This window comes from Biomphalaria glabrata, chromosome 6 (assembly GCF_947242115.1).
Source record: "Biomphalaria glabrata chromosome 6, xgBioGlab47.1, whole genome shotgun sequence".
Taxonomy (NCBI): Eukaryota; Metazoa; Mollusca; class Gastropoda; family Planorbidae; genus Biomphalaria; species Biomphalaria glabrata.
In genome coordinates this window covers 14,628,782-14,654,253 of record NC_074716.1, presented here as the reverse complement: position 1 = coordinate 14,654,253, position 25,472 = coordinate 14,628,782, and the positions used below count along the sequence as shown (strand labels likewise).

The following is a 25,472-nucleotide window of genomic DNA, read 5'->3' as shown; positions in this document are numbered from 1 at the left end:
GCTTAGTATTTGTCACACACACACAAACAACATCTATATATCTATCACGCCTAGTGTTTGTGACCTAATTAGCGGCTTGACCGTAGGTACTCGAATGATGGCTCCTCCCCCTTTCCCCTCAACATTGTTCTTACTACAACTTGAACAATGTTTTGGGGCTGTGTTGGTGGCCTGGTTTACACCTGTGTGTTGGGCTGTCAATGACCATTTTTTTTTGTTGTGTGTTAGTCTGGTGGCTGCGTTTGGATTGAGTCTTGAAATTTACGTTGTTACTTTGCACTGAAAAAGTGTGAATGTTGGAGAGTGGAATTGTTTAAGAAGAAAGCGCGGGTAAAGGGGTGTAGGCAGAATAAGAGAGTGGTTAAATGTGTTATTGTTATTATTTTGAGTATTTGTGATGTTTCAAAGGAGTGTCTTTGTAGCGCATTATGAGCTTTATCATACTTTATGGTAATATATATAGGCCTATATAATTTTATAGACCCTGCGCCACACGTCTAGATCGAGAAGCACAACTGACTATGTATTTGAGGCTGACGTCACATTTTAATGGTCGATCAATTATTGATGATCTCTTGATACAGTGTCTGGACTGTTTCTCCCCCCCCCCCCCCTTTTTTTTTTACCTACCAAAGACATTTTTATTTCAAAATACCATATCTATATTCTATACCTCCCCCTTAGCCCTTTCGTTTTATTAATTTCTCTTCACATCAAGCACATGTGCTAGGTATTTGTTTATAACACATAATTCAGAAGTTAATAGAATGGGGCATCTGAAAAAAAAAAAACACAACTGGATATATTCTAAATTCATTGTTCCTGTGTTTGTATTCTATATTGATTGTTCATGAGAATTCACAACGATGATAATAGTATCAAACTATATGTGTCATAAAATCAAGCTTTTAAAATGGGTACAATTAGTGCATATCGATGTAAATATATTTACTTAGAAAAATATAGCACATTTACGGTAAACCACAAATAGCTGATACAAATTGTAACACATGGGTAATTTATATATGTACTTTGCATTACATTATTATAAAAAATAACAATTTAAAAATATATAATTTAAATATTTTGTCTTCTTTGGGTGATATCCCTTTGATGTTTATTTTTAACATTAAAATGGCGTTCGATATCTTACGAAGCTGAGATTGCTTATATAAAAACTGCTATTATCGAACACCCCCTTTTTAAACCTCAATTTTCATGTTTAGGTAGCAAAGGACACTTTAAAGAAAATAGTTGCAAATATTTCTCAGCCTAATTAGAAGCGTATTATATAATTTTGTTGAGCTGAAGCATCATTGGCATTAAAAAATACCCTTAACCCGAGACTCACTTCACTCTTCCCAAGAGGTCAAAAAAAGTGAAATTTTTATACCAATATTACCAATGCACTTTGAATATAAGTATAAAAATGATCCTCAGGTGAATATTAAACTAAATATAACTTAACTATAAAGAAATGGACGATGCACAATAGGAATGGACTAGTTTCGTCATAATCATCGAAATAAAGGAGAATTTTAAAAAATACAATGGGGTGTTCGATAAGTACCTTAAAACGACGGTGTTCGATAGATGTAAGTTACTCTAGTAATAGTAATAGGGCCTATATAGTTAATATAGTATTAGTATTACTACTACTAGACCTACTTACCTATGACTATTAGTATTACTATAGGCGAAAGTTAATTACTACTAGATCTATTTAGATTTAGATCTAGTATTGACTATAGAATACTTTTTGATGATGATTTAATTTTCATAAAACCTCACTTACTGTAGTGTTAAATGAAAACGCGTAAAAAAAAATTGTAAAAAATTAACCGTTGGGCATATAAATAATTTATATATCATTGGAAAGCTCAGAACAAGTGCTTCAATTATCTATTATCAACATTTTGTTAAAATAGAAAGATAAGAACATTTTATTACAAAAATTAAAAAATAATAACCTCATATTGAGTTGTTTAAAAATTTAGAATTTTTTTTTTATAAATATAATATATAAAACAATAAAATACTTTTATTAAGCACACCCTAAGCTTTATTTTGATATATACATTATAGCAAAGCGCTAAAAATTAGCGAAAGGGTACATATTTTTGTTCATTTTTTTAAGAAAATCTTGTGCCAAGGTTTCCTATTACTTCAGTGTTAAGTGAAAACGCGTCAAAATTTAATATATTTTTTTATCTATTGGACGCATACTAACATTCTATACCTCATTGGAAAGCTCAGAACAAGATCTTTAATAATGTATTATCCAAATTTAAAAAAAAAAAATTTTACACAATTTTGTCACATACCTAGAGTATTGGTATAATTTATTGGTAATAATTAATAGGTAGGCGATATTATGCAGCCTATGCCTATTGTAGGGATGTGAAATAAAAAAAATATCTTTGAAAAATCAATTTTTCTTTAGTACATCATTAAAATACTTTGGAAGAACTTTCCAATGGTGTATAAATTATGACTTTAAGTTGAACAGTTAGAAAGTTATGATTTTTTTTCTGGCGTTTTGACCTAGCATTGGTTGACATGGAGCATGTAAGATGAGAGCGTCTTGCTCGCTCAGCCAGCGAGACACACTCCCCGCTCAAAAAGTTAAAAAATTGGAATTGAATTTCGTAGAGGATAAATCTACTTATTAAATAAGAAATTTAATTGTAGACCCAGTATTCGTATTAAATTTCTAGCTCACAAATGTGATTTAATTTATATTTATGAACTCCACTTGTTTAGAATATAAATATTGATGAAATAAACAAATTATCGGGTCTAGAGCTATAAGAAATGTCAGAGAGGTGTGGACAAAATGGCGGCTTTGTGATGGCAGAAAAATATCAAAATATCTAAAAAGTGGGATCAAATCGTCTGAAACAATTTTTTTCAAACTGGCTTTAAAATTATAAATAAAATAGATCCTAACATTAAAACTCTTCTAAAACTATCAAGAAACATGCATAATTGTTATATCTACTAGCCTATGCATGATTTTATTCACTAGAAAGTTTAGTTTTCAAAAAAGAAAAAAAAAAGTCCATAGGGAGCAGTGCAAATTTATGTTTTCAACATTATAATCGATAACAATTGAAGAAAGTAATATATCGTGATAGAACTTGGCAGAAATATGGCCAGATATATAATCTATTACGGGGGAAAAAATCAACTTCCTAGGACTTACCTGAAATGAGTATCAGTAAAAATAAAAATACATATACCTTCAAGTTAAAAAAAGTAAGAAAATACACATTTTTTTAAAAGTCCACATGAAAAAAAAAATGTTCCTCAATATAAAATGTATCCATATTCACCCATTTTGGCTACGATTTCAATGGATTTAAAATCATAATCGATTTCAACCAAGGGCCTATGTACTGAAAGTAAGAAAAACGAATCTCAAATTTTGACTATGTACTGAAAGTAAGAAAAACGAATCTCAAATTTTGACGGTATTTTTTTTACTTCCAGTTTTACGGATTTTCACATATCTACCTATTGTCTACGGCTACGGTAAGACCACAGAAAGAACCGGATCAAGCGTGGGCGGCATAATATCGCCTATTACCCTATTAGTATACACCAACTTTTTTTTTATAATATAGATCTAAGTGAAGACTTAAAAAAATATTATATTTTATACTTAACTGACTTAACTTAAATGTTATAATAACTATCTCTAGGAGTTAGTTTTGAGGACCCTCTATTAACTCTATAACACTACAGTCTACAATACAATAGTCTACATCTACTCTTACTCTAGACTCTAGCCACTATCTCTATAGACTCTATGTAATTTCCACATGAGATAATGATAAAATAATCGATAAATAATTATAAATTAATAATAATTCATTAAATTATGTTTGTATATAGTAGCTTCTTATATAAGGCACAGCTCATCGAATTCTCCTTTTCTCCTTTGTTTTTATGTTTGGAGCTAAAAATGACGTTTCGGGACAGTGCATGTCCAATTTTAGATAAGTGCCTGTATTTTTGTTCTGCTTTTCCAAAGCAGATGTCAGTTTTTTAGATTCTCGGTAACCAAGTATGTAAAGCTATTGTTTTAACCTACCCTGGCAATTCATACTCATATAAGGGATGAAGGCTATATTATTAGCCTGTTTGATCGTAGGCTGGTGGATATATCAAAATAAGCTTCCAAACATCTTTAGAAAGACATTCCAATCACATTCATATTGTTAGCTGTTAAATAAAATTTAAAAAGGAGGTGTTTCAACGATAATAATGAATTTAACACATTCTCCTATAGTGCACAAGGCAAAATCGTAATAAGAAATATTATTGAGATTAATAAATCTATGATTTTTTCAATGAATAAACGTGACCTAGATCGAGATATCTAGAATATATAATTTATGAAGGAAAGAAAAAGTGCGGGCTGCTAATTTGAAGCCAGAGACCATGCCCACTGCAGGTGATCATGCCAGGCGAGCGCTGGTGGTGAGGAGAGGTATACACTAAATGTGTAGTGTCACAACCTATCATACAGGCAGTGGAGGGAAGGGGGAAAGAGTCATGAAAAGACAAAGAAAAGCATCTATGGGAGGGAGGGGATGTTAAGGTGTAACAAAACGAACATCCAAATTATGAAAAGAAGAGGGTCCTTGGATGGGAATAAAAAGAAAGAGAGAGAGAGAATACATACACATGTAGCCTAGTTGAAAATATCATGTTTATTAAATTATAATAATTAATTTATAGATCTATAATTTATATAGATTTATTTCTGTCTGTTTCTGCACATAGATTATATAGGTAGGCATATATAAATAAATAAACGATATATATATATATATATATATATATATATAGAGAGAGAGAGAGAGAGAGAGAGAGATAGGCAATATACTATAAATACATATTGCAGAAGTGAATCTACTTCTTTTAATACAATCTAAATAATTTTTTAAATGAACACAGATATAATTTATTAGCAATAACATAGCGGTGTTTCTTAACGGTGCTCAATGTGGGCTAAATGAGAAAGCACAAAAACTGTGTTTAGTTATAGGAGCATGAAGTGACCTACTTTATTTTAAAATAAAATCTTGACTATGAAATGTTATTCAAAGAAACACCGCTATTTTTATAGTCCTTTAGTTGCAGAATAAGAATCTGCTTTCAGTAATTTTGTAAGTTAAACCGTCACCAAATAAAAAAATAAAATAAAAATTTGACTTATTTCCTGAATACCGTGTGCCTAATATAAGAATCTACTACATATAAGTGTATTAAATTAATTATTCTAGATTTAAGATTTTATTAGATCTAATTATTATAATTATTATTAGATACATCATACTATGGTCCAGTATGGTACTATTCATTTAATTTTATTTTAATTCATACTAAGATTATAGATAGTATAGACATAGACTATAAGTCACTATAGAACTATAGACAGTAGTGAGTAGACCACTCTATTATCTATAGGATGATAGGAGGGTAAAAGAGTAAGTATTAATTAGGAGTATAGTCAGTATAGACTATATTTATAGAATCTAGTTAAGTTAGAATCTACCAGGTCTAGAATCTAGACAGTAACTGATGGAACTGATAGATCTAGTTACTAGTAGAAGTCCTAATAAGTGTCATGATGAAGTGACTTAAGTAATAAGTGAGTAGAATTAGTGTACTATTATTAATATTTATAGTATTATTAATAATTATTCAAGTCAGTATTACTAGGTCAAGATCTAGATCTAGCTAGCTAGACTAGAGTCTAGAGTAGTCTAGACTACACTAATCCAGAGACAGGGCCGGTCTTAGGGCACTGCAACCTTTGCGGCCGCAGTGGGCCCTGCACTTTCGTAACACTAGTTGTAAATTATTAAATTAAACCATCATAACTTATAACAGGGTTCCATGGCATCCTCGTTCCATATGCTAGGACAAATTTGTACAAATACTTTTTCTTCCCTAGTGCTATTAGAGCATGGAATGGGTTGCCTGAGCTAGCCAGAAAAACCAGTGACTTGGCAGAATTTAAGTCATTGGTTAATATGCATGACTGAATGCATGACGCGAGGGACGTGATCATCTTCTTTTTCAAAGTAACGTCTGTATTATAAAAGAAGAAGAAGAAATTGCAAAGTATACGAAACAAAGTCATGAAAATCTCCGGAAATTATTAAATTATCCTGAAAACTCATAAAAATGTCCTTATAAATAGACAAAATTGTCATTTTGGGGTGTCATTAAATATGGAAAACGCCCATCCTAATGGAGTTTAAAATAAACAAACAAAATAAACGGCATTGTCAACTTTCATTTAATAAAAATAATAAGGCGAATTTAAAACTAAAAGAGGAAGTTCCAATAGTTAATTTATTGTAATAGTCAGTGGCATGTAAATATAGATTCTAGATCTAAATCTGTCTTTATCTCTTAAAAAAGTAAAACTAAAAGGCAGATGTCAATGTTTATCTGCTTTTTGTTGGAAAACTACCTTCTATTGTAGATGGGTCGTAATTTAATTTGACTGTGACTTTACACTTAGTAAAATATGAATAAAATGCAATGACAAATTTATTTTAGTACATAAATTCTTAATTTTCACTTATTATCCTTATCCCTACCCAGACTAGGCCCTGCGCTATCCGTTTCGCATAGGGCCCCGCAATCTGTAGGACCGGCCCTGTCTAGAGACACTAAAAGTGTCTGTTAGTCATTAGACTAGGCAGACTGTTAAGTTAGAGTAGAGTAACATTACATTTGATTTACAACAGATCAGACAATCAGAGTTGTCAGAGATCTACATATAACCTATATATATTATAATATATATATATATTGTTATATATATATATATATATATATTGAAAACTGCTTTTTTAAAATTTGAAGTATTTGACATACACTGTTCTCATGATTGTGTCTTTCCCTGTTTCAGATTTGTAGCTTGACCACATTTATCAATTAACAAACAGCATCTGAAAGGACAGCAAAAAATAAACAGCTCAGATTGACTAGATCCAGTTCCTTTCATTTTGTTGAAGACATTTGGATCAAATAGTATACAACTGATAAAAGATGTCTTCACCTGAAGTTGAGCGCTTCGAAGTAACAGATTATGATTATTTTCAAATATTTGATCCAACTGGTGCAAGTCAGAGAAAACAAACCAAAAATCAAGCTACTTATGGTAAAATCATAGCAGCTATTATTTGTACTCATTTTTGTATTGACCCAATACAGGGTTGGATTTAAGTCTGTGGAGGCCCTGGGACAGAAATTTTTGTGGAGGCCCCTACACTTTATTAAAGCTTAAAAAAAAAATCCATTTTTTTAAATTTTTAAATCACTAAACCTACTGATATCTAATGGCATGCCATGTTTTGGAAGAAAGAAATAGAGTACTTGTAAATTTGATCTAATTTTACTACTGTAAAAAAAATTTTACAATTATAAGCATTTTTTTGTAACAAAAAAAAATAATATTTTGTTTGTTTTTGAGTTTGTGAAGAGTAAAACTATGACTGACTCTTTTGTAGAGGCCCCGCCTTAAATCCGTCCCTGACCCAATAGTTCATCTGCAGTGCTTTTTTTTTGCTTTTTAAGTTCTGCAGCAGGATAATGCGCTGGGACACTAGTAACAGTTTTTTAAACTTCCTTATATGAAGAACTTATCATGTCTCATTTTGAATGAGAACTAAAGTGTGGTGACTATATTTTTTTAGTGAAAACAGGATGTATGTTAATTTTTAAAATAATTTTTCAAACGAACAGGCCTGTAGCCCCAATGTATAAGCCCCTTCCCGGTGAAATATATATTCTAAAGGTATTAAAGTATATATTATTTGAAACTAGACATATCATTCTATTTTTTTTTATTAAGTTGTTTATTTCTTTATTAGTATTATATCTTAAATTTTTTTTTTTCAAATTGTTTTTTTTTTTTTTTTTAATTTTTTTATCTAGCATTACTCCTCTTTGCTTAGGACATGGGAAGGATATTTTTAACTGGAAATAGAAGCTGTTGGCTGAAAGTTTGTAACATATATATATAGGTTACTTGAACTGGTTGAAGTTGAATATATGTGTTCAAAAAGGTTACTGAAGTAATATAATAATAATAATAATAATATATCATCTTTGTGAAATGATTGTTTCATAAGCCATATTGTTTAGATCTTTACACAATACAGGACACTAGTGATACAGGATCAATACATTCTTTTTTTTTTGGTGTTTGTTTGCTTTAAAGAGCTAGAAGTGAAAAACTAGATCTTGATCTAGATCTTGCCATAGACTTTTAAAGTATTGTAACTATAGTTCTGTTGATTACTAAGAGATTTTTTTGATCATTATAGGTATATAGTTCTGTTGATTACTAAGAGATTTTTTTTGATCATTGTAGGAATATAGTTGTGTTGATTACTAAGAGATTTTGTTTGATCATTGTGTAGGGTTGTGTTGATTACTAAGAGCTTTTGTTTGATCATTGTGTAGGTATATAGTTATGTTGATTACTAAGAGACTTTGTTGATTACTAAGAGATTTTGTTTGATCATTGTGTAGGTATATGGGCTGATAAAGAAAGTGATGACAGTGATAATGAAACAAATGAAAGAACAAAGAAGAACAAATCTTTAGCTGGAGGAATAAGCTTTATAAGTGGAGGATATAAAGTAGAGCAAGAAAATGATTCTGTAAGTTCTAGATATCTATCTCAAAGTAACCACACATGGATTGATGACTTTGGGTTCTTATGTCTTCTATTCAAGTACTTACACACTGAAAGATATATACATGCATTGCAAACCTTTAGGTTAGAGGTGAAAAATACAGTCTAGACAATCTGTATTAAAAACAACTTTGAAAACCTTATGGATCAAACCTTTATATATTTCTTGGTTTTAAACATTGAGAGCCTAGCTGCTGTTCTTTGGGTTGTTCTTCATGACTGGATGTGACCTGAAGACAAATCTAGCGGTAGTCATCAGTATTATTGAGAGACTATGTTGCAGAGTCTCAAGTCTCATCAAAATTTGATTTAAAATGTCTTGCTGCTTACTATTTATATGGTGTGTCAAATTATTTATTTTTTTTGCACCTGTAAGTTATAAAATAATTATGTCAATTAAATGTTTTATTTGTATTTATCATGGGATGATATTAACTATGTTTTTATTTATTTATTTTATTTTTTCTTTGTCTTCTGTTCTATAATGTAGCAAAAATTAAGAAGACTACTTCTTGTATTTAAAATTATTTCATTCTATTTTAAAGGCTGAAGAGACAAGCCAAAGTAAGCAGAAAAAAAGTTCTGGTAAAGAAGGTCCAAGTCCTATGCCACGATATGTTAGAGGACATCAGAAAGATTCGGATAAGTTAGTAATTATTCTACAAACTTGTACTTTAGTTTTATAGAAATACTTTACATATATTGAAAAGTAAAATAATAAATAATTTATCTTTTTGAATTTAGTCATATTTTATTTTAAGAAACTCAGAAAATTTGTCGTTTATTTATTGATATATTAACATTACAATTTATTTTTACAGAGAATTCGGAGCTTGGGAAAAATACACTAAAGGTATAGGACAGAAACTATTGATGAAGGTGTGGTCAATATTTTATAACTAGAACAATAGATAATTTGTTCAAATATTTGTACCTTTTATGCATGTTTTAACTTCTTATGTATACATGATTACAATATGCATATTCAAAAATTCATATTTCAATGAAATTTTAGCTATTTCATCATTGTTGTTATGTTGGTATTGGATCATTGCTTATTAGCAGTTATTTAATACTCTGTATTAAGGCTTTTTATGTTAATAATTGCTGTTTTTTAATGCTTATTTTTTTAATGTTTCAAAAATATAATATTGCTTGTTTAATTTGTTTCAAAGTTTGGCTATAAACCTGGAGAAGGTCTGGGCAAGTCTGGTCAGGGTATAACAACTCCTGTAGAAGCAGTAAAGAGAAAAGGCAGAGGAGCTGTGGGCATACACGGTAAAGAGAGGTCAGAGAGATCGCTGCAAGATTATCCAGTGAAAGATGAAGAGGAAGAAGAGAAAAAAGAATTTCAGAAACAGTTATCTCAGTGGAAGAAGCAGCCTGTAGAGGTTTGTTCTACTAGTTGTGGCAGCACTCTAGAAAATGGAAAACTGCCATCCACTAAAACCACTTTAATCTTGTACTATCATTTCTCATTTTACCAATGTTTTCATTATACTTGATTTGTTAAGAATTATAAAACCAAAAATACACATTGAGTACAACCTTGAAAATTGGGAGTACATTTTATTAAAAATCAAATGTGGAAAGTTAGTTAAATGTATGTTTTACATATATATTTATTAAATAATTTTAGACTTCTTAAGAAACAGCTAGATCAGTTTAAAGTTAACTTATTCTAAAATGTTAATTAGTAATGAACACATCACGTTAATTCTAAGCCAATTAATTTATTTATTTGTTATAATAGGGAAAGAAACAGAAACCTAAGTATGTTTACAAAACTGCTCAAGAGGTTCTTGAATCTGGAAGTAAACGTTCTAGCAAGCCAGCAGCCATGGTGAATCAGAAAGTTAAAATAATAGATATGACAGGACGGGAACAGAGAATTTTGTCAGGTGGGATATTTTACATTTCTTTTAAATAAGTCAAATCTTGTTTATGTATGACAAGTCAAATGAGTTAGAGAAGAAGAACAATAAAACCTATAAGAGCTCACAACTCTAAATAATTTAAATGGTAATGTAAAAAAAAAAGATCTTCTTTTGTTAATTCTCTATGCACCTGCTTACAAACTAAACTAAGGGGGAGGATGGGCAATTAGTAACTTAATGTCTATGGCATCCTTCAGTTGCAAAATGACTATGATCATCTCATGGAAATGAGACCAATGCCTGGGCATTAGCTATGATTGGAACGATGTTGCCCACACAGCAGTTCCCCTTCTCCATGCAGCTGATCTATTCAAAAGAACGGCATGTGCAGATACAGTTTGGGATCAGTGACATTGCAGGCTCTGCCATTGTGTAGCACTGTGCTGCAAGCTGCCTAAGGGTTGTGGGCTGGTGATTATTTTTTTTTACCCCCGAAGCCTTTTTCTTGTTTGGGTATAGTTGCAAGGCAGCAGAGGGTTGGATTCAGAGTTTTGCTTGCTTATTCTAGGTGGGTAGCCAGCCAAGGCTAACGAGACTCTCAAGTCTGAATGAATTAATGTAATAGTCACTAAATTTCTTAACTTTTGTAATTATTTGCATAATTTTTAAATTTTCTTTTCATCTTGATAGATACTTTTATTTTAAATTTTAAGTGCTTTTTTAAAAAAAAATAAAATGTCTTTCTGTGACAAAATGTGTAAATCCTTTATTAGTCACAGTACCATTCCTTTGTAAAAATCATAAATTCTGAAACTATCCTTTGTTCAGGATACCATGCCATTGGGAAAAACCATGACAAACCTGATGAAGCTGAAGACTTGGTCAACCAGGAACCAGTGGTGAAACAAAGAGCTTTCAGTATGCCCGAGTTGATGCATAATCTTAACTTACTGGTAGATATGGCTGAAGAGGATATCATTCATAATGACAGGAAGTTGCAGTATGAGCGAGACCGCATTGTTAACGTTCAGCATGAAAAAGAGCGTCTGGAAATGGTGGTGAATCAAGAAGAAAAGCAGTTGCAGAGATTACAAATGGTCATGAACCTAGTTGTCAGGTATATAATGGTTTTATTAATCCCACAATGTTAAAAAAGCATTGAATCACTTGGTAGATATTCAATCATCATGATGTAATTTTATATTTTAACTTAGTGGAATGTGTGCTTATTATATCCATTTTACCTTCACTTGTCCCTTAGTTTGTTTTTTTTTAACTGGGGTGGGGCACCACACATGATCTGTAGACCGTCTTTTCTCCATTCTTCTCTGTCTTGTGCCCTGAAATGAATCTCTTTAATTGACATAAATACTCCAGGTGTTTAAATACTTGTAGTTAACTAAGGGATCTTTTTTTCTTCAACCACACTCTCCAATGACTCAACTTGAATATTTGTTGAAAAACAAAATAAAGTAATGTTCTATTGTAAACTAGCATTTCCCCTTGGTTGCGCCCATTACTTTGATCTTGCTTCATCACTGCACTCTTGATCTTAGTAAGCCTAATTTTGCTTTGGTGTGAGTTTTGAAAATAAAACTAATAAAACTTCTTTGACTACTACAAGTATTAATCGATTTTAAATTGATTTAAAATGTATTGATTACGTCTTTTGTCTTTACAGTTGTGAAAACAGAACAAAACCTGACAGTCCGGATCCTTTAACTCTTGATTCATGTGCAGAAATGTTTAAAATGCTTCAACAAGACTATTATGAAGAATACAAAATTTATGACCTCCCATCATTGGCTATTGCACTTGTTTTTCCATTGGTAATTTATATTTATTTATGAATATTACAATGAGGCAAAGCTTGGGATATATTTATTTTTAGAAATAATCTAACAAGCACTTCATTTGGGTAGAACTTTCAATAATTCTATGTTTATTGATTTCTATAGATGAAGGCCTATTTTGCGAAATGGTTACCACTAAAAGATCCAACCTATGGACTTGATACAGTTTTAGAATGGCAATTGCTTCTTGGGGCTGATGAAAGTGCCCAGGCTTCTCAGTGCAGGAACAATGAGCACACCAATTTAGACGTGTATCAGAGATTGATCTGGGACATATGGCTTCCACCTGTCCGAGCAACAGTACTGTAAGTTTCTAACTACTTAGCTCTGTGGTAAAATATTTGTATTTAATTAATATTGAAGTTCCACTGTTACTAAATGTATTTTTATGTATATTGCAAACAGGAAATGGATAGTTCGAGAGACAGATCCAATGATCACACTTTTGGAAAGCTGGAAGCCAGCTCTACCCCCTTGGGTCTTAGAAAACATTTTAGACCAGCTGGTGTTGCCTCGACTGCTACAGGAAGTAGAAAATTGGAATCCTCTCACAGACACAACTCCAATACATTGCTGGCTTCATCCTTGGCTGCCTCTCATGGGTACAGTTGGCTTTTATTTAGTGTATTATTGTATTGTATTGAGTTGCAAGTGAATTGTTTTATATGCATAATGCACATTTAAAAAAAAATGAATATATATAATTGTATAATATAATTATATAATTTTAACTAATTTTTGCCTGCTAGTGACTACACAGGTACTTAATAATAAAAATAGTTCAACCTGCTACAAGATGGGAAATAAATGTTTAATAACTTTAATAAATATTAATTTTGTTTAAAACAGGAGAAAAGTTAGAACCCTTGTATGCTCCTATTCGTCACAAGATTGCCAGTGCACTGATCAACTGGTATCCATCGGATGCCTCTGCCAAAATTATCCTAGAGCCCTGGTTTGGTGTATTTCGTCCAGGTCACATGAGCGCATTTTTGGTTAAAAATATTTTACCCAAACTTGAGTTGGAACTTCAGAATATGACAATAAACCCACACCAGCAGTATCTAGGTGAGTACAACTTCTAGTTTTATTTATCCAACTTTTATTCTATTTTTTTTTCATTGTGTTGGTGCAAAATTTGTTGTTTTGTTTAATTCTTTGAAATCAAGTTTCCTACTTGTGGAATACATAATAAGTATGCTAAAAGTCTAATATTTTACACAGACTATGAAAGTACTTACGTTTGAAACCTATGTTTATAAAATGTGCAATAAAAGTGCCTGTTGTCCAAAAAATAAATGTCAGTTTCCTATTTTTTAATATTCAAGTACTCATCTACCAAATTAAATTTTCAGAAACCATTTGTGTTAAAAAAAAACTTTTGAAATATGATTGGAAGAAGTACATTTTTCAGTTGGCTACCAAAAGATCAAGCAAAAAAATCTTGGTTTTATATATATATATACCTTGTGGTCTCTGGGGGCAGATGATGTAAAGCTATTCTGTTTCTATGGTCAACACTTTTAGCAATGGTTTCATGTAGCCAACACAATTACCAACCACATTGTATGTCAGATATGGGTATGTCTGATATGGGTATGTCAGATACCCATTAGAGTTGGGTGCACTTGAGGGTTGTCCTGAATTTCCTAAGTTCAGAAAACCCAGTCTCCCCTGGGGGCTTAAACTCAAGACCCCCCCCCCCCCCCCATCCTTTCCCCAGTTCAAAAGCCAATGCTGGTTTTCAGTGTTGATAAATCTGACTTATTCAACACCAGCACTTTTCTTTTTCTTGAAGTGATAGTAGAAGAACTCATATGTATACATCATGAGGTATTTTTATTTAGAAACTTCACATATTGATTTCCCTGATTGTCAGATCCCTGGAGGTGGGTGATGTCCTGGAAAGACATGATGCCAATTCAGTCAATGGTTAACATGTTGGAGAAGGTATTTTTCCCCAAGTGGCACCAAGTGCTGGTTGCTTGGCTGACTAACTTGCCCAACTATCAAGACATCACCAAATGGTACCTTGGATGGAAGGCTCAGTTCCCAGAAAATCTCTTGGGTCATCCTGCCATCAAAGGTGAGATCTACTGTCATGAACTTAAATGTTCAATACTTTTGTTGTTATGTGTTGTGTTTCTTTGTTATTGAATATTAATTCATTTAATAAAGGGAAACTATCTTTTTTTTTAAGATCAGGCTTTAGACTTTGTCACTAATTATGGAAAAGAAATTTATTTTTTATTGATTCTTCTTTCATCTAGTTTCTCATTTAAAAAAACATTATTGGATGTTGATAAATTTTTTACATTTTTATTAAATTTTTTTTAACCATCAAATTTGTATTACTATAACTTTTAAATGATTACTTCCTGATCAGATCAGTTTAACAAAGCTCTGGAGATTATGAACAGAGCTGTGTCAGGAACATTTGTACCTGGTGTCAAGGAGAACATGGCCTACTTCACACATGCTGAGCGGAGAATCATGGACACTAAAGCCCCACCTGCCAGAGATCCTCTTGTAGATTCTGAGGTTCGTCTCAAATGTTTTATTCTGCTTCGTATATAAGCCTTGAAAACATTATGAAAAATAGATTTGTAGTAAACTAATAACTTTCGTATTTCATCAGCCAACTTCTCATGTAAGATCAACTATTGGAAGTGCTGCCATGACTTTTAAAGATCTAGTTGAGAGAAGAGTAAGTAGACTGCCATTCCTGCCTGACCAAAGAAAAGATATTTTCAAGTATTTCTATTTTAAAAATAATGGGTTTAATTTTCACCTAGAAAAAAATGATTCCTTAAATCTTCAAGAGAAATAGTTTCATCTGAACCACTAATTAATGCTGAATCCTACCTATTCTAAAGTCTTGAAAACAATGTTATCAAAGTGTATTAAACAAAATTACTGATAAGCTGGAAGTATTAAAAAAGTGTGTGGAAAGGTATTATGAGTTAGGCTGTACATTTGATGCAGAACTTTCCTCAATAGTTGTTTAATCAGCCTAACAGATTTGTGCTATTGATGTTACCATTGCAATAAGTAGATCTAAGTATATTTGAGTTTGCCACATTTATGAAATTAGTCAGAATTATTTAGACATTAGGGACAGAGTATTGATGTAACTTCCCCACTTCAAAGATTTTTCCAGTATGTATTCCTGGGTCTTAGATAAAGTGATCATGGCATGTGATAGCCCTTCTTTTGACTTTGCTGATGTGATTAAAAAGGAATGCTTTGCAACTAAGTATCAGAAGCTATTAAATGGAAATAATCATAGTTGATACTCCCAACACCTAAGGGGCTCCACTGCTGATTTGTCCTCGAGGTAGCCTCCTCAAGACGGCAGGTGTCTGAAGTCAGAGTTGAAAGGCTTTACTGAGTTTTGAGGTGCCCTCACCTAGTACTATTAGGAAGAGCAGTTACAATAGAATTAGTGACTAGTTATAATGTTTTTTTTTCTCCCCCTACTCAGAGGGGGAGACTATGAGTCTCAGATGTTATAGATTTTTATTTTTAATGTATCCATAAAGATGAAAGGGCTCTATTGAAGTCCAAGTTTCAATGTCTTATGTTTTGACTCCAGGCAGAACAAGAAGACATGCTCTACATCCCTATCTCTGGCAAGTCCCAAGAAGGTAAACAAGTGTACAGATTTGGTAAAGCTTCTATCTACTATGATCATAATGTTGTCTTCATGCAAGATGCTAGTGGAAGGTGGATGCCAACATCTCTCAACTCATTAGTGGAGGCTTCTAAATAATACTTTGCATATGTCACTGTTGGTTATGTGTTAATGAATAGTAGCATTGTTGATTTATTTAAGCTCTATTAGTGAATTATGTTTAGTTCAATTCAGCTTCTGTGTGTGCACAGTATGTTATGCACAGAGTGTTTTTTTTTTATATTATGTGTACAAAAATAATTCCTTCATTGCCATGGTTGTAAATAAAGATGTTTCCATTACAGTATTTGTAAATAAATTACTTTGTACATGCCAATATAACTTGTTTTTAATGGTTACACTTTGCAATATTTTTATTTTATTCTTGTGTATGCTGTAGCTGACTTATTGTATAAAAACAATGAATGATCCCAAGTAATACACTGGTATGACAAAAACGCCAAAATGTGGGAGATGGGTGGACAGAGAAATATAGAGATGCAAATCTTAGAAAGAAAGTGGAGATGTGTTGGTCATACCCTAAGAAAAGATGCCTACAACAGAGTTAGACAGGCCTTAGAATGGCAAGATGGATAAATGGCACCTTAAGAAAAGATGCCTACAACAGAGCTAGACAGGCCTTAGAATGGCAAGATGTATTAATGGCACCTTAAGAAAAGATGCCAAGTTTTCATAATGCTCTTTCCTCACCACTCTATATTTCTATCACTGATTTTTCTTTGAGCAATTTTTGGCAATGGTAATTATCTGTCATCTTTTATCAAGACCTCTTACTGCTTGATAGAAATATCAACTCTCATATTTTCCATATTAAATAGCAATGTAATCCAGCACTTTCCAAATTCAGTTACAGAGCCAAAAAAACAGAAAATGTTACAAATTCAGAAAGGAGCTAAGTGAATCTGAAATGTTTACAACATTCCATTGCAACCAGCTTCATTCAGAAAAGAAATGTTCTTATGAAAAGCTGAAGGTTTCTCTTCAATTGTGAAGAACCTGTGGAAGGGTAATAAGCCATTGTGTCCCACTTGGTTCTGGTGATTCATCAGCAAGTCTACAAGTAGACAGTGACATCTGAATGCATAATATGAATTGTAGTTCTTAAACTAGTCACAAAGTTTGCAAATTATTTAAACCTTTCATTTATAAAAATGGTGACCAAATTGATCTAAAAATTTATTTTCAAGTTTCAAACACAAAAGAAACAAATAAAACCATATAGATATATATTTTTTATTTTGGTTCATGGGATTTGATGGATAGTGAAAAAAAATAAAAAAATAATAATGATTCATGGTATGGTAAACAATCGACAGACATTTCACATTTAAAAATACAATAGATTTAATTATTATACTGTCAAACTACTTAAGCCATTTTACTTAAAAATGCTGTATCTCTCCCTTAATAACAAATTGTATGAAGTGACAATTTGCTACATTTTAGAGGAGATGATTGTGGTGGTTCAGCCTGTAAAACAGAATGGGTAGAAAATTAACTGAATAATAACACAACATTATTATTATTATTTTGAAAAACATTCCTAATTAATACAAATTATTGTCTATCAAATGGAATTTAGGTCCTCTATTCAATAGGCTATGTGTACACATAAACATATAGCTTAAATAAATATTTTTTTTTTTAAATGGTTAAAAAAAAAATCAACACAAAATAAATTTGAGTGTTTTGCCTAAACCTGAAGTAATGAGAATTACTTGGACAGTCATCAAAAGTCATAATGATAAGAATTTTAACTAGCAAGTTGCAAATATTCAAAATATAATACACTTTCTCTACTGATAAGACTAAGTTTTGGTCACAAATAATCTTTCTCTCAAGAGATGCTGTGGAAGTTTCTTCTTATATAATGGTTCCCTAAGTTAACAAAAGAACAGTTCATATGACAATAGAGCAAGTCATAAACATAAGCATGACATAGTGCATCAGAGATGAAACTTTACTGAATGTAAAGTTGAGAAAAACAAATTTTTAGAAATCAGAAGATGAAAAAAAAAGTTTGCATTGGTATAAATAGTCAAGCATTCAAACACATGAATCAATTTAAAAAGCAATATCAAGAGTAAATTTAAACATAATGGTACTGATTAAAAAAAACAAACAAACATTTTTGTTTCTACTTCTGTTTGTGGGTATTGTAGTTAGTATGACTAGAGAACATTACTAGGACAATTACATTTTTTTTTTTACTAAGTCTATTACTATGCCCATCCATTAGGTAAGTAAATACCTTCTGACAGTGTTAAGCAAAACATATCTACCACTAGTTAAAAAAAACGTTTCAAAAAGTAAAGAAAACTATTTGAAATAAACAGTAGAAGGGGGAAAAAAAAAGATTTTGCAGACCTTGATCAAACACACATCGCAGCAATACACTTGCAGGTCAACAATTGTCATTCTCTCAGATCCCAGACAAAACAGTGACTTGTGTACTGGTACAGGAAGAATAGGTCACAATTGTTAACATTGGCTGCTTCTGTTCATCATCTAAACAAGAATGAGATGACTGAGTAAAGACCTTTCCCCTTGTTTTCATAATGCATAGATATCTGCACAAGCCATTAGGATTTTTAGATAGAATCAGGTAAAGAAAAAAAAATCAATAATCGTTTATACCATAGTCACAGGGTTTTCTCTCAAGTATATTTAATGCATTATTACAAGACATATACATTAAAATTCTATTCAGCTTATGATTTAGGCAATTAGCTGGGTTGCAGACAAAATTGTAGTATTACTTTTCATACTAAAGTATTGGTATAGACATGACAAGACAAAAAAATTGACATTTGTTTTAAAAACCTGTTATTTTTTAAATTATAAACTTTAAAAAAAAATGCAATTACAAATTACATATCAGGAACTAAATGTTTTTAAATTCAGAAAAATTTGAAAATGACTTTAATATTTCATAAATTATTTTGTAAATAATTTTAGTATAGCTTATTAACACTAAAAATGTCAGAGGCTGAGAACTGAAAATAAAAAAAAGAACCCACAGAATTTATACAATTGTAACAACCAAACTGAATAAGAAACTTAATGAGCATTAGAGTAACATAAAAAATATATATTTGCTTTACTCAAACAAAATATATTTGCTTTACTCAAACAAATTATATTTGCTTTACTCAAACAAAATATATTTGCTTTACTCAAACAAATTATATTTGCTTTACTCAAACAAAATATATTTGCTTTACTCAAACAAAATAAACACACAAATCAATCTAGCTCTCAAGAAACAATAGCTAATGCTAAATGATTCTCATCATAATTCTGCTAGCAAATTGATAACACACATTTACAATTTTAGGAATAGAAAAAAACAAACAATCTCAAGGCCATCATCAATGACAACAGCTTCCACAATTCTGAGAAAACATTACAAGCAAATAGAATCAACAAGGTAGGTGCCAGTCACAACAACACAGTATCACATTAAAATAGCACATGGGGAATCCTCAGCTACCATTTTGTTTTACACAACAATGGCCAACTTCTCACACAACTTTTTGTTTTGTTTCACTTCTGAAATTTAAATTAAGGCCTTTTTGTAAATATGTCAAGAATAAAATAGCAAGTAAACCAGCCTAGCCACAGCACCCTGACTTGGGAGGTGGTTCCTCTGTAGAATCATCCACCACTAAAACTTGACTCTTTCTGGTGCTTCCAGGTCGACCTTTAGCTACACCTTCCTCTGACTTTTCTATCATGCCTGTAAGATAATAGAGAAAAACAATAAAATGTTTTTCAGGCATTAAAAAAAAACAAAACATTAGTTAAAAAGAAACATATAATATTAAATATTTATATTTAAATCAGTTTAATGACAGATTAAGCAACCTTTAGTAGTCACACAAGAATAGTTACCTATAAGTCAACAGAAAAGTATCATTTAAAAATGAAAGACAAAAAAATAAAAAAAAAAACACCATATGAAATGAGTTAAGAAACAAGCAAAAGAAAACTTTTTAAAACCAATGCTTATCTAAGGGAAAATAACCCCTAATTACTAGCAATTAATTAACTAATTGTTCAATAATGTTGCTATACTATAAAGTAGAACGTAAGGCATATGTATGTATGTATGTCCCGCATAGAAATCAAAACCTTGGATACTAACTGGAACCATAACATATGTATTGTAGCCCTAAAACAAACTTAAGACCCTCAAAAAAGAAAGTTGCCCAACTCTATGAAAGTGGTACTATTTCATTAATCTAGGCCATGTTTAGATCGAAAGGATCTAGATCTAGATCTAATTTTTAAAACTACACTTTGCAAAGATAGTTTTTTACTTTGACACATGAAAATACAAAATATAGTCTATTGATTTCATTATTTAATAAAATTAACCTTCAAATTTGTGTTTCAAAAGCATTTTTAAATAAATTCATTCCTTATATCTGTGAATTTAGACGTCATGACGTGCTTTATAATCCCATTCATTTAACAAATCGGGTAAACCCATTTCAATTGTACTTTATATCCTATTCACCTTGTGCAACTTTCGTTTTTAATAGATATGAATGTATTGGCTTCGGGTAAACCCATTTTCGCAAAACTACTTTTATTTTCATAGCGAAAGAGAAAAACTTGAAAGGATCATTAGCTATGTTTAACATATATCTAATCCCATCCACTAGATTAGTAAACACAAACTAAGTCCCGCAGGTTTATTAATGCTAGTAACTATTATTCAAGAAATTTCCACTTCTTTGGGGTCAGTTGTTCAATTTTAATACTTACATTACAATGAATGCATTAAAAGAAAGAAACTATAAAAAGTAAATCAACTTATTGCCTCTATGGCTGACACATTGAAACTGACACAGCTATATTACTATGCTCTTGATCTGATTGCCTTTTTCTTTGGAACTATGGGAGACCATGAACAGCCTCACATTTACAACCAACACAAATTTCAGGTACTCTGATGCAATTGGCTTGTAAGAACCATTATCCTTTTTGTTAACCATCTCTTTAAACAATAGTTACATACTATTTTCCTGTTCTTTCATTCCTTCTTGTGAGTAATTGCTTCTTACATTTGAGAGTATTGTTAATTTTATAAAGAAGTTGAGTTAATGCCAATACAACAAATAATGAACAGTTCATTTTTTATGGCACAAGTACAAGTCTCACTTTATTGGTTGATTTAAACATACAAATTTTAAAATGTACTTTTCATATAATAGAAAAAAAGGGAATACATTTGTATAATTTTCTCAGCTCTAGACGAACTTTTCTATCTAGAACTTGTAAAAGGGAAAATTTGAGGTGGACATATTAGTTGCATGAATGCATTAATTGTCATTACATTTCCATTATAAAAAGATAGATAATGGGACACTGAGTATAGAACCTCAAAGAAATAATATGCAGACATTGTACTACAAACTTGAAAGAACAAAAAAATATATAGGTCATTCTACCTACTTTTACTTAAATCTAAAAATAAGTCCTCAATGCCCTTGCCCATTTTCGCAGAGGTGTGAAAATGCTTAGCACCCACAGAAGCTGCATATCTGAAACAAACACAAGTGACAATGTCAATTTTGGAGAAAATCAGGCATCCAAGGAATCTGAACAAATTTATTAATTAAAAGAATGAAATTAAGAATCTAAGAGTAAAGTAAGTCAATTACAATTATCTGACTATTCTTTGCAATACTAAGGGTTTATATGTCATAACTAGCTATCTACGTTATGCATAATAAACAATTTAAATATAGCACACCATTAGCCATATTTTGGTACAATTTTAAAATAGAAAGCTGTTAGTGCCATTGTTACAATGCTAAAGAAATGGCAAGGTTAATTTAAAAAAAAACAACTAGATTAACTTGTTCTGAAAATACACTAACTACATTGATAGAAAATACCTATGCTGGTATTGAATTGTGAATAAACTTTTAAGCTGCAGCTTACTTTTCAAAAGTTTGTTTTTTTAACCACAATAAGAAGTCTTTCTGATGATGATCTTATGATGATTAAAACCATTACAAACATACATGCACAACATGTACCTCAACACTCTAGCATCAGACCAAATAATTAGTTTCTTTACAATTTAATTTCATCTGATCTGGGCTAAGAGAAATAATGTGATACATTTCTAAAGCTAAGAATGCAGAAAAACATTTGGTGCTGGTGGCACTTACAGCACTAATACTGACCCCATTAACTCTTTCTCTCCTAACTGACGATACCAGTGTTGATTCCACAAGAATGTGGTAAATAATTATGGAGAGAAAGAGTTAATGGCTAAGGGTATGCAAACTTAATTATTATCATGGGGAGGGGTCCACAAGTAAAAGCTTGAGAATATCGGCACGATCATTTGAAAAATGTTTTAGAAAAAGAGATATGAAAAAGTTTTGACCCAAAAGGAGGGTTTAGCTTAGTGTATACATCCTTTGCTATACGACAGGAGGAGATCTTTTTAATCTTTTCATAAAATAAAATAAAAAGATTGGTATTTCCTTATTGCCTTGTACAACATTATGAGCTAAAAATATATTATGCTGCCACTTACGCTTCTGCTTCTGCAACAGTAACATTTCGATTCTTTTCTAAGTCTGTTTTATTTCCAGCTATACATAAACAAACATCTTGACCTAACATTCTACGTAACTCTTTTACCCAGTTCTTCACCTGAGAAAAGTAGAAAAACACTACAATAAACTATGGAACACTGAGTGTACGAACTATATTTTTTTTATTCTGTCAAAAAACTGATTTAGAAACAACAAAAACATTATTTCTCCAACAAAAATATAATGCAAACCACTTCAGTTATAAACAATCTACAATACCATCTTGCGTAGTTTGGGTAGTATACATTTTATCTTGCTCCTTAAGTTCTGGGTAAAATAAATTTAATCTTGCTTAGTTCAGGTAATAGGAATGTTAATCATTCTTACTTTTTGAAAAGAATCTTCATCTGTTATATCATACACTAATATAGCACCATTACTGTCTCTATAATATATTGGACCCAATGCATGGAATCTTTCTTGGCCTGCAGTATCCTAAAGATGAAGATTTAAAGAAAAAAAGTTAAAATCAGTGAATAAAATGAAAAAGAACAATAAATTAAAGCAAATAAAAATGTCACCCCCCCTATATTTAAAGTTATACACTTGATTGCAGAGCAATGTATCAATAAATTGAAGAGTACTTAAATTTAACCACTGATCTGTTTTATGACCTAGATATACAGATAAAAACACTTGAGAGAAATAAACAAAAGCATACTTTTCATAAGACAAAACAATTAATAGGGAAAATGACAGAGATACAATGCAGTCTCTCACTGGAAAGAGACATGGGTTGGTACATAAAGCAAAGAAGCAATAAAGGATATATATGTTAAATTTCTATTAAACTTTAAACATATTTCACAATCAAAATAACAAGAGTAGCTCTGAGTAAAACAAAGAATAAAACAATTATAGTAGATTTATATTGTTAGAAATTCAAAGCTGAGTGATATTTTGTAGAAATACAAAACTATTTTTTTAATTGGGCTACATTAGAAACACTTCCCCCTAGTTTATAAACATTTATGACACTTCACTTGGGCTTAAGTTCAAAAATTAAAAAGAAAAATTATGATAAAATCTAGCTCGTAAGATAACTATTTAGTTATATTGCATCAGTTACTTGAGCTGATACTTTCATACCCTCCTATATAATATATATACACTCTATTTTTCTGTCAATCTTGTTCTAGGTAATTCAGAGTTCACAGATAGCTTACCCAAATTGCAAGATTCACTCTTTTACCTCCAATATTTAATTTTTTGTTCAGGAAAGATGCCTGTGAAAAATAATATTTAATTAAAATTTCATAAGGAACAAAAAAAAATGTTAATCATGATGGTTCTTAGTTCAAACCATGCCCTCTTTGTATCCTGCAGTAGGTTCTAAATGAATGTTCAAAACTTTAAGAAAACCAAAGATTGTACTTTAAATGAATGTCTCGTAAAAAGGAAATGTCACAGGTCTGGTCTATGGCCTTAAGTAAATTATAAATTTTTAGTTTCCTTTTAAGTTGTGTTGATTATAAATCTATTGGCTATTTCAGGCACAAAAGAGATTCTCTCTAGATATCAACATGTCAGATGTTACCAAACACCAGACTAAAGGAAGATGTTTGTCTTTTTTGGGTAATGCCCTCCTTATGGCAGGCATCGACTTAAAATTTGGGAATGTCAGGCGTCTGCATTGTTCTTTATTGCTATTGCATTTCATCCACTCACTCAATAAGGCAGAAAGATGGCAAATTTTGAAAATCTTTTTATAAACAGATATTCTCATATTCAATGCTGTTTAAAAATAACATATAGTCAGATTAGCTGTATGAGACAGCAAGACATATAACTGTTAGTGTTACTATTATATAGATCCACAGGCAGATCAGGAGGAGGGGGGGGGCGCTCCCCTAAACCCCCTAGGCCTAGCTGTTAAGAGAAAGGCCTCAACATTACTGTTTTTTTTTGTTTGTTTCGACGAAGGTTGAGAAACATTGCTTTTTTTTATATATATATATATATATATATATATATATATATATATATATATATATATATATATATATATATATGCTGTATGCACGTTTATGCTTAGGGTTAGGGTTTGGAAAAAAAATCGCCCCCACCCACTCCTAAGTTCTGGATCCGCTAGTCACAGTGTATAGTAGATCTAATAATTTATCATAATTATAATACAGGGGTCTATGTCTATTATAATAGTATTACCTGTAATGTTGTTATGTGCTTATCATTAAATTTATTTTCAACATATCTGAGTACCAAAGAAGTTTTCCCTACACAGCCTTCACCAAGCAAAACAACTTTGAAGTTCAAGTTACGGCCCCCTCCTGCTCCTCCAGCTGAGGCCATTTTCACTAGACTAGCTAGCGTCTACTTTAAGCTAGTCAATTCTAAATAATAATATTTAGATCTAGATCTAGATGAGTAGATCGTCTACTAGTAGTACTACACGGTCTACAGCTCAGTTTATTTTTGTTTAATTTTAACCACTTTGATTGTTGATAGCCTCTATGAACGTTTTCACGTTCGATGATTCATAGATCTAGATCTTTATAGATGTAGACTATATCTACAACTGTAGCGAACAGTTCTAGGTCAATGTAGCGAAATAACTTCAAAGAATGAATAGGACGTGTTGACAAAATCCAAGAATAAACACATCAATAAATAGTCTAGTAGATGAGATCTAAGTGCTTCCTCTTTTCGACTGTGCAATACGTCATTGATCACGAG

The 25,472-nt window shown here is 31.4% G+C and overlaps 2 protein-coding genes across 4 annotated transcripts in view; one reads left to right on the top strand and one right to left on the bottom strand.

Moving 5' to 3' along the window:
* Positions 1 to 16,493, top strand: part of LOC106052639 (tuftelin-interacting protein 11-like) — a 58,101-nt gene extending 41,608 nt beyond the window's left edge. For all 3 annotated transcript variants that reach the window (XM_056033606.1, XM_056033605.1, XM_056033607.1), the window contains exons 2-16: positions 6,938 to 7,189; positions 8,566 to 8,696; positions 9,277 to 9,377; positions 9,553 to 9,610; positions 9,907 to 10,122; positions 10,485 to 10,632; positions 11,437 to 11,725; positions 12,290 to 12,437; positions 12,567 to 12,766; positions 12,867 to 13,063; positions 13,311 to 13,529; positions 14,341 to 14,547; positions 14,848 to 15,002; positions 15,100 to 15,168; positions 16,057 to 16,493. In XM_056033606.1, the coding sequence (XP_055889581.1) occupies positions 7,078 to 7,189; positions 8,566 to 8,696; positions 9,277 to 9,377; positions 9,553 to 9,610; positions 9,907 to 10,122; positions 10,485 to 10,632; positions 11,437 to 11,725; positions 12,290 to 12,437; positions 12,567 to 12,766; positions 12,867 to 13,063; positions 13,311 to 13,529; positions 14,341 to 14,547; positions 14,848 to 15,002; positions 15,100 to 15,168; positions 16,057 to 16,233 (2,427 nt within the window). In that variant the 5' untranslated portion in view covers positions 6,938 to 7,077 and the 3' untranslated portion in view covers positions 16,234 to 16,493. The remainder of the gene's footprint in view (positions 1 to 6,937; positions 7,190 to 8,565; positions 8,697 to 9,276; positions 9,378 to 9,552; positions 9,611 to 9,906; positions 10,123 to 10,484; positions 10,633 to 11,436; positions 11,726 to 12,289; positions 12,438 to 12,566; positions 12,767 to 12,866; positions 13,064 to 13,310; positions 13,530 to 14,340; positions 14,548 to 14,847; positions 15,003 to 15,099; positions 15,169 to 16,056) is intronic.
* An 881-nt stretch (positions 16,494 to 17,374) lies between these two features.
* LOC106052646 (ras-related protein Rab-21-like) lies at positions 17,375 to 25,350 on the bottom strand. The gene is made up of 6 exons (XM_013208069.2): positions 24,945 to 25,350; positions 23,945 to 24,004; positions 23,106 to 23,213; positions 22,718 to 22,836; positions 21,619 to 21,707; positions 17,375 to 19,894 (listed from the first exon to the last, which is right to left on the bottom strand). Exons 1-6 carry the CDS (start codon positions 25,086 to 25,088, stop codon positions 19,770 to 19,772), a joined length of 645 nt encoding a protein of 214 aa, XP_013063523.2. The 5' UTR covers positions 25,089 to 25,350; the 3' UTR covers positions 17,375 to 19,769.
* Between the last annotated feature and the right edge of the window lie 122 nt (positions 25,351 to 25,472).

What these genes read in the sequence shown, in the direction of transcription:
- LOC106052646 (XM_013208069.2), bottom strand. Translation starts at nt 25,088, where the DNA reads ATGGCCTCAGCTGGAGGAGCAGGAGGGGGCCGTAACTTGAACTTCAAA. An exon ending in ATGAAGATTCTTTTCAAAAA is followed by an intron (nt 22,837 to 23,105) that starts GTAAGAATGATT and finishes TACTTTTCTCAG; the next exon opens with GTGAAGAACTGGGTAAAAGA. An exon ending in ACTGTTGCAGAAGCAGAAGC is followed by an intron (nt 21,708 to 22,717) that starts GTAAGTGGCAGC and finishes TGTTTGTTTCAG; the next exon opens with ATATGCAGCTTCTGTGGGTG.